Source organism: Jaculus jaculus, chromosome 2, assembly GCF_020740685.1.
Source record: "Jaculus jaculus isolate mJacJac1 chromosome 2, mJacJac1.mat.Y.cur, whole genome shotgun sequence".
NCBI lineage: Eukaryota > Metazoa > Chordata > Mammalia > Rodentia > Dipodidae > Jaculus > Jaculus jaculus.
This window is the reverse complement of record NC_059103.1, coordinates 213,354,078-213,362,377: the sequence shown is the minus strand read 5'-3', so window position 1 is coordinate 213,362,377 and position 8,300 is coordinate 213,354,078. Positions and strand designations below refer to the sequence as shown.

At 56.1% G+C, this 8,300-nt stretch overlaps 1 protein-coding gene across 3 annotated transcripts; it reads right to left on the bottom strand.

Moving 5' to 3' along the window:
• Positions 1-3,417: 3,417 nt before the first annotated feature.
• On the bottom strand, positions 3,418-7,813 carry Slc39a4 (solute carrier family 39 member 4). Of its 3 annotated transcripts, XM_004656318.3 has the most exons (12): positions 7,242-7,798; positions 6,562-6,846; positions 5,979-6,180; positions 5,741-5,886; positions 5,481-5,652; positions 5,057-5,229; positions 4,797-4,952; positions 4,603-4,728; positions 4,475-4,529; positions 4,191-4,343; positions 3,802-3,989; positions 3,418-3,712 (listed from the first exon to the last, which is right to left on the bottom strand). In XM_004656318.3, exons 1-12 carry the CDS (start codon positions 7,431-7,433, stop codon positions 3,584-3,586), a joined length of 1,977 nt encoding a protein of 658 aa, XP_004656375.3. In that variant the 5' UTR covers positions 7,434-7,798; the 3' UTR covers positions 3,418-3,583. The 3 variants fall into 3 exon arrangements, with proteins under 3 accessions (XP_004656375.3, XP_044999784.1, XP_044999785.1); XM_045143849.1 differs by lacking the exon at positions 3,802-3,989 and having other exon boundaries at positions 7,242-7,813; XM_045143850.1 differs by lacking the exon at positions 6,562-6,846 and having other exon boundaries at positions 7,242-7,789.
• Positions 7,814-8,300: the final 487 nt, after the last annotated feature.

Here is an 8,300-nt window from a genome sequence, read left to right as displayed (position 1 = left end):
GCGCGCGGAAACCCAGCCGCGGGGTTCCGAGTTTCCGCGCAGGCGCAGTCGGACCACAGCCTCGGGCTCCGAGGGCCCATCTAGGAGGCGGAGTCACCGTTCCGGACGCTTTCGCCTGCGCGCCGGCGGCCGCGCGTAGATGGCGCCCTCTAGCGGCTGGGAGTGGCGTGGCGACGGCGTGAACTGGAGGGCTAGGAGGGAAAGGAGATCCTCCCAGGGTACCACGACTAGTTCTAGAATCTTGACACCCGGGAAATAAGTGGTGTAGTCACAGCCCGTGCGAGGACGTGGGGCCGGGCTTTAATCCCAGCACTCGGGGGCCGAGGTAGGAGGATCGCAGTGCGTTTGAGGGCCCTCTGGGCTAGAATTCCAAGTCGGCCTGAGCTACAGTGAAACCTCGTCAGAAGAGGAGAAAGGTGGGGGAGGGAAGGGAAAGAAGGTGAAAAAGGAAGGAGAGGAGAAACCTGGCCTGGTAATTTATGCCTGTAATCCCATCAGTTGTGCTGCTGAGACTGGAGGACTGCTGCAAGTTTGAGGCGAGCCTGGGCTACACAGTTCCGGACTGGGCTACAGTCGGAGTCTCAAACAATACTACTAATAATAAAGGACTAGGGATGTATCTCAGTTAGCAGAGTGCTTACTTAGCATTTTTAAAGCCTTGAGTACAATCCCCAGCACACCATAAAACCAGGGTGGCACACAACTGTGTAGGAGGATCAGAAATTCAAGGTGCTTTTTTGGTTTGTTTGGTTGGGTTTTGAGGTAGGGTTTCACTTTAGCCCAGGCTGTCCTGTAATTCATCTGTAGTTTATCTCAAGTTAAAACATTTTTCAGAGTTTTTTTGTTTTGTTTTGTTTTTCGAGATAGGCTTTCACTGTAGCCCTGGCTGGGTGTGGTGGCACACGCCTTTAATCCCAGCTCTCGGGAGGCAGAGGTAGGAGGATCGCCATGAGGTCGAGGCCACCCTGAGACTAGACAGGGAATTCCAGGTCAGCCAGGGCTACAGTGGTTTTTCCGAGGTAGGGTTTCACTCTAGCCCTAGCCCTGGAAACCAAAATAACAAAAAACAAAAAAAGGCTGGAAAGATGGCTTAGCCCTTAAAGCACTTGTCTATGAGGCCTAAGGACCCAGTTTTGATTCCCCAGTACCTATGTAAGCTAGATGCAAGGTGGCACATGTCTGGAGTTCATTTGCAGTGGCTAGAGGCACTGGTGTGCCCATTCTCTCTATCTATCTGCCTCTTTCTCTGTCTCTCTGAAATAATAAATAAAATAAAATATTTTAACAAATAAAGCCAGGTGTGGTGGTGCATGCAAAACCAGAAGGCCAAAGTCAAGGTATCAGCCGGGACACCTAGCTCTGAAGAACCTGTTCGATGAGTTTTTCCTGGCATCTTAGGTGGTGCATTAAAGAATCCCAGCACTCAGGAGGTAGAGGTAGGAGGATCACTGTGAGTTCAAGGTCACCCTGAGACTACAAAGTGAATTTGAGGTCAGCCTGGGCTAGAGTGAAACCCTACCTCGAAAAACCAAAAAAAAAAAAAAAAAAAAAAAAATATATATATATATATATATATATATATATATATATATATATATGGGGGGGGGTTAGAACGCGCGCAAGAGAGCTGAGCATGGTGGTACACACTTTCATTCCCAGCACTTTGGAGGCTGAGATAGGATGATCTCTGAGTTTGAGGCCAGCCTGGGGTTACAGTTACAGTTCAGCCTGGGATAGAATGAAACTCTACCTTGAAAACAAACAGTTTTAAGAGCCCGGCGTGGTGGTGCACAACTTTTATCCCAGCACTTGAGAGGCAGAGGTAGGAGGATCTCTGAGAGTTCAAGGCCACCCTGAGCCTGAACTAAAGTGAGACCCTATCTCCAAACAACAAAGAGCTGCTGTGCAGTGCAATGGTAGAATGCTTGGCTAGCTAGCACACAGAGGCTCTAGTTCGACCACTGGTAGGTTGGACAGAGTTGACATACACAAAGACACACACACACACACTCACACACAGGAACACCTGGGGCCTAAGATGCCAGGAAAAACTCATCAAACAGGTTCTTCAGAGCTAGGTGTCCCTGCTGATACCTTGACTTTGGCCTTCTGGTTTCCAGACCCTCAAGAGAATAAATTTCTGTTGTTTTAAGCACCCAGTTTGGGGTAAACTGTTATGGTAGGCCCAGAAAACTATTACAAGGGAACTGAGGATAGCTAATTTTGCCATGGTGGCAGAACAGCACAGGCCCATGGATTGCCACACTCAGGTCTGACTACCTCCAGGCTTGTGTCCAAGACACAAATTAACCCTTGGGTTGGAGGGATGGCTTAGCCGTTAAGGTGTTTGCCTGCAAGGCCAAAGGACCTAGGTTTGAAAGGCAGGATGGAAAATTTTAAAGTAAACTTGGTAAAGAAATAGCTGGTTGCTACAGGTAGGGGACAGCCTGAACTGTATATTCAGAAAGGAGTAAATCAAAAATAGGCTAAAAGATAGGCTACGGGTGGCACAAGATATGGGTTGGTCGGGTCAACCTAAACTTTGTGTCCCAGGAAGAGGATAAACAAAAATACAGTTTTGAGAAAAACCAAAATAATAAAATAGTTTCCCAAGACAGCCTGACCAAGGACTTAAACTCTGGTTATGCACAAATAAGATATGTAGACACAACTGTACAAGCTTGGCAAATACCCTTGTGAAACCCCCTCCCCTTTCCCTTCCTTGCTAAAAACCCTATAAGAAGAAACACCCAATAGAGCTCTGGGTCGACTCCTCTGTCTCCTGCATGAGATACGTGTCGGCCCCAGAGCTCTGGTTTCCTGAATAAAGCCTCATGCTTTTGCAGCAAGTTTGGTCTCCGGTGTGTCTTTGGGTGCGTGCTATCTCGAGACTTGAGTGAAGGTCTCCCTCTGGGGGTCTTTCAGGTTCAATTCCCCCAGGACCCATGTTAAAAAAGAAATTAACCCTCTTCTGTGTAAATACAATTGGTGATGCTGGTTTATTTTTTTATTTTTTGTTTGTTTTTATTGACTTGAGCGCAATGGACAGAGAAAGAGGCAGATAAAGAATGGCGCGCCAAGGCCTTCAGCCACTGCAAACGAACTCCGTATGCGTGCATGTGGCTTACGGGTCTTTGGGAGTCCAGCCTCGAACCAGGGTCCGTTAGGCTTCACAGGCAAGAGCTTAACCGCTAAGCCATCACTCCAGCCCTGATGTTGATTTGACTGACGACACATCCCCCACTTGGAGCCACACCCTCTGACCATTCCCCAGGAAGAGATCATCTCAGTGAAGAAGGGCTGCCTGTCTACGAAGCCTCCAGTGCAGCTATCCTACCTGCAGGAAGGAGGCAGTGCCCTGCACTTGGGCTTTCAACAAGACTGTTCTCTCCCCAAAAGGAAAGAGTGCAAGTAGGCTCGAAGGGCGAGAGAGATCTTTATTGAAGTCGAGGCTGGGAAGGGAGCTTTCAAGGGCTTTATGGCTGGCTACCTGCGGGCCAGGAATGGGCACCCTCTGGCCGGCTACCCGACAGGGTCCAAGGGTTCGATGACTCAGGGCAGAGTCAAGAGCCTGGAACGGGGGTCAGAAGGTGATGTTGTCTTCATACAGAGACAAGAGCAGCAAGATGGTCCAGCCGCCCAGCAGGCCCACGTTGTGCAGCAGGAAGAGAAGCCAGGGCCGCTGGTCCCGCACGTTCACCATAGCAGGGAGCTGAGGAGGACGTGGGCGCAGCTCAGTGGCCAGCCGGGTGAGGCCCCGGTCAGCTCCCCAGCCCAGGGCAGACCCACCGCCTCTCTAACCATGTCACATAGCGCCACGTAGAGGAAGAGGCCGATGGCCACCGCCAGGATCCAGGCCTCTCCCTCCTCGCTGACTCCGACCGCAAGGGCCACGTAGAGTCCGATGAAAGCCGTGAGGGCCGAGGCGAGGTTCAGCAGCAGCGCGCGCCTCACCGAGAGCCCGGCGTGCAGCAGCGCCGCAAAGTCTCCTGCGCCGGGGAGGGCCGCGCCTCAGCTCCGCGCGCCGCGCCGGCCTAGCAAGGGAGCCTCGGCCCGGCCCGCATCGCCCCGCCCCCGGCCCGCATCGCCCCGCCCCGGCCCGCATCGCCCCGCCCCCGGCCCGCATCGCCCCGCCCCTGCAGCGCCGGCCCCGCCCCCGGCCCACCCTGCGAGCCTCGCCCCGGGCTCACCCAGCTCGTGAGGCAGCTCGTGGCAGAACACGGCCAGAGAGGTGGCCAACCCGGTCTTCCAGGACGAGGAGAAGGCCGCGCCCACCGCGAGCCCGTCGGCGAAGTTGTGCACGGCGTCGCCCAGCGTGATCAGGTAGGGCAGCAGCCTCAGCTCTGCGGGCGTGGCAGCGAGGTCACGTGGGCCGAGCCCCCGCCCGCCCGGGTGCCCGCCCGCCAGCCCCGGTGCCCGCGCGCCCGGGTGCCCGCCGCAGGTCCGCGGCCCTGGGGTCTCCCTCAGGGCTCACCTGTGTCGAGCCTCCGGGACGCTGGGTTCAGCAGTTCCGGGCTCTCCTCTGCCACCTGTGGACAGCGAGGGTGAGCCCACGCAGCGAGCCGTGCGAGGGGCTGCTGGTGGGGCGGGCCGGCCACTCACCAAGTCTGCGCGGGAGCCCTCATGCGGCTGCTTGGGCTGTCTGAGCTCGCTGGGGGCCAGCTGCAGCGACACTCCGTGGCTGTGGCCTCCGTGGCTGTGGCTGCAGGACCCATCCTTCTCAGGATCCTGTGGGTATTCCGGTCAGGGCCCATCAAGCCTGCATCCCGCCCACCTGCCTGGTTCCCAAGGCTGACCTGGTCCCTGGGCACCAGGAGGTTGAAGAAGCTCTCAAACAGGAAGAAGATGTAGAGGCCTCCAAGCGCTGCCAGCAGGCGCCAGGTGGCCTGAGCACCGACACCCACCTCCTCGTGCGTGTGGCTCTCTCCGCCATGTGAGTGCAGCCCCAGCACCTGAAGAATAGGGGTGCTGGCTGGGGCCCCTAGGGCTCTCAAGAGTTGATGGGTTGGGGAAGGGCAGGGAAGGGAGGAGAGGACCCTGGTGGGCAAGGGGAGACCTTGGGTGTCAGGTGGAGGAAGGCGTCACCAGTGAGTGCACCCACGGCCATGCTCAGGAAGGTCTGCATGATGTAGTGGGTGGCTGTGCTGCATCTGGCACAGGTTAGAAGCAGGAGGCCGAACACAGCGCAGAGGCAGATGAGCAACGTGGCCAGGGAGCCATACAGATATCCTGAGGATAAGGCCACACTGAAAGCCTCACTGCTTTTCAAAAGGGGCACCCAAGTTGGGCCTAGGACTGACCAGGAGCTCAACAGGTCTGCAGACTGTCAATGGGGGCCAGGTACTACTCACATTGACCCTCCTACCTCAAAACTCCACTGTCCTTCCCTCCAAGCCGCAGCCCTTGCCTGCCAACTCATCTTTAGTGGCCTCTCCCTGTTCCCCTGTTAGTCCACCACCATGAAAATAAAGGGCACTCACTCTCTGCTGGACTGAGCTGGTCCTGGGTATGGGTCTTGGGCTGGGGGGTGCAGGCCCCACTCAGCTGCTGCTGGACTAGGGCAGGGCTCAGTTGGGCCCAGGCCTGAGGGCTCACCCCAGCCTGTTCAGACAGTCCATACACAGCCATTATGTCCCTGGCACTCAGGCATACCTGGAGGAGAGAAAGTAGACGGGTGATCAGGTGCCTGAGCAGACCTATGGAAGCCCCTCTTTCCTGCAGGACTGCATGGGTAGCTCACCGTGTCCCACACATTGGAGCTGCTGTTGAGGGTGGCAGATGGCTCAGAGTCCTCATGGTTGGTCTCCCTTCCCAGATGACTGTGGTCATTGTGATCACTATGGTCCTCTCCACCCACCCCTAGGTGCTGCATCAAAATCTCTAGCTCTGGCAGGAAGGACAGAGTCAGCACACGGTCTTTGAACACCAGTCCTGCTCCCCCCATGATGTGGAGGCTGGAGGTCTCACCCAAGCCTCACCAGCTAGTGTGATATTGGGGGCCTCACTGCTGTAGTGCCGGAACACAAAGTTCACAAAGTACTGAGGACTGGGCAGAGAGTGGAAGCAGGACCCATTCTTAATATGATCCAACAAAGCAGCCAGTACTGGGCCAGGGCTTCTGGACGCTCCTGCTCTTTCTTCTTCAACCTCCTCCAGCAACTGAGAGATGTCTACACAGATCTAGAGAGGAGACAGGCCTCAGCCACACTCTCAGTGTGAACTCCACCATCATCATCTATGCTATCACAGCCCACTGGATGGGTCTTCCATTGTCCCACAGACTCTTCATCAGAAACCTGGGCTAGTTGATCCCCTGTCTATACCACAGCCCTGCCCTAGCCCAGGTGGTCATACCCATAGAGCTTTCCTGACCTTCATCCTCCAGAGAGTCCCTGACCCAGACTCCTAAAGTCCTTGCCCCACTCAATGTGGTCTCCAGTACACTCAAGTTTCCCAAGTATGTCGGATGCCTGGAAGGCTTTGTGTGGGATATACCCTCTGCTGTAGTGGCCCCCTCTCATGGCACTCATATCCCTCACCCCTACTCGTCTGGGCCCTTACCTCCTTCTCAGTGGACTGGCTAGCAGCCTGGGCCTCAATCTTCCGCAACAGTTGGCTGAGGCCCAGGGTCATGGCCTCAGGATTCCCAAGTAGGGCTAGAAAATAGTTCACACGGGAGGCCAGGTGGCCAGCCCGGATGTCCTCACATGTGTCCTCTGGGTTGCTAAGGTAGAGGGCAGCAGCGGCACTCAGATGACCAATGAATCTAGACTCTAGAACCATTCCTGGGGCAAGCCCTGGCTTGTCAGTCCTGCCCAGGGCCAAGACATCTTCTACAGTCAGGCACTGTGGACAGAAACACTTGGGCAGGGTCTGGGCTGGGTACACCAAAGGAGAGGCAGGTACAGAGAGAGACCACCCCTAAGAGTCTCTCACGCCCTACCCCTTGCTCTGCTAGCTTGACTCGGAACCCACATAGTGCATCCCTGGCAATTAATCCTGGAGAGGGAAGGGTGTTCTTCCTAGATAGACCAGATAAGTGGAGCTATGTGTCCCAGGAGCTGGGCCAGGCCTGTCTGAAACCCCAGTAGGAGAGGAGAGGCTTCAGCCTGCTGGTAGGTTCGGCCACTAGCCCTGTGGCCCGCCTCTTGGAGTTTGCCCAGGTCCCTTTGCTGCCTGCCACAGGGTGGAGCGGGCAGAAAGGGGCTGGGGCTGGGGGACCCAACGGGTGGGGCTGTTACCTTTTCACACGGCCCGTTGGTGCAGTGCACACGGGCCGCCAACATATTTAACAGTCCGCCCAGCTCCTCACGATCCAGAGAGCCCTGGCTCGAGATGAGCAGGGTTAGCAGACGGATGGGCTGGGCCACTTGTGCTGTCAACACCAGCATGACCAACAGGAGCTCCGATGTCAGCCGGGCTATGAACCCCATGCTTCAGGCCTCCAAGTGCCGCGTGCAGTGTGGAGTCGGCAAGTGTCTGTCTTGGCTATGGGCTGCTGAGGTTGGACTCAACCTGCCTGGCCCCAGCTCTAGGACCTCTCCCAGGTATTTCCTGCAGGGCTCTGTGATTGGCTGCTGGACCTGTCCCGGGTTAACCATTCCAGTGGCAGATCCTCCCTGACAGCCTGGAGCAAAGAGCTGCTACCTACCTGGGGCTAGGGCTGGGTCCTATTCCCCTGGGTGGGTGGCTTGGGCATCCCCTCTTTTCTATCATACCCAAAGCTGCTTGGCAGGGCTACTTTCTTTACTCCTGGTAGGTACCAGGACAAACCCTCCTGTGACCCTCTCGCTCTGAACACTGACTCCAGGTTGGGGGACCTGAAGCAAAGGTGTATGGATGTTAGTAGGTCCTATACCTGACATTTCCACAAAGCCCCCCCCCCCCCCCCCCCCCCCCCCCCCCCCCCCCCCCCCCCCCCCGTCCAGGTCCACCTCCACACCTTCTGGGCTGCCTCCTAGTTTAAGCAGCCTAGATGAAGCCCAAGTTGGGGTGGGGGTGGGGTTCTTCCAGGATCCTAGGCTATGGGACCTGGTAAGGGGAGGTGAAGCAGAGGCACTTGCTGAGTCATGTTCTCTGCCCCTCGCCCTCCAGGGAAAACCCCCAGGAAATGGCCAGAGCTCCAACATAGATAAACAGGAAGAGAAGGTCTGACTGGTCCCAGCTACCACCTGACCTCTTCTTGGGTTCAGGAGGAGGTTAGGGCAGTTTGTGAGCTACAGGCAGCCACACCTGTGGGTTGGGGAAGAGCTGTGGTTCCCTGTAGTCTTTGACCCCTGGGCATGTCTCTACCCAAACAG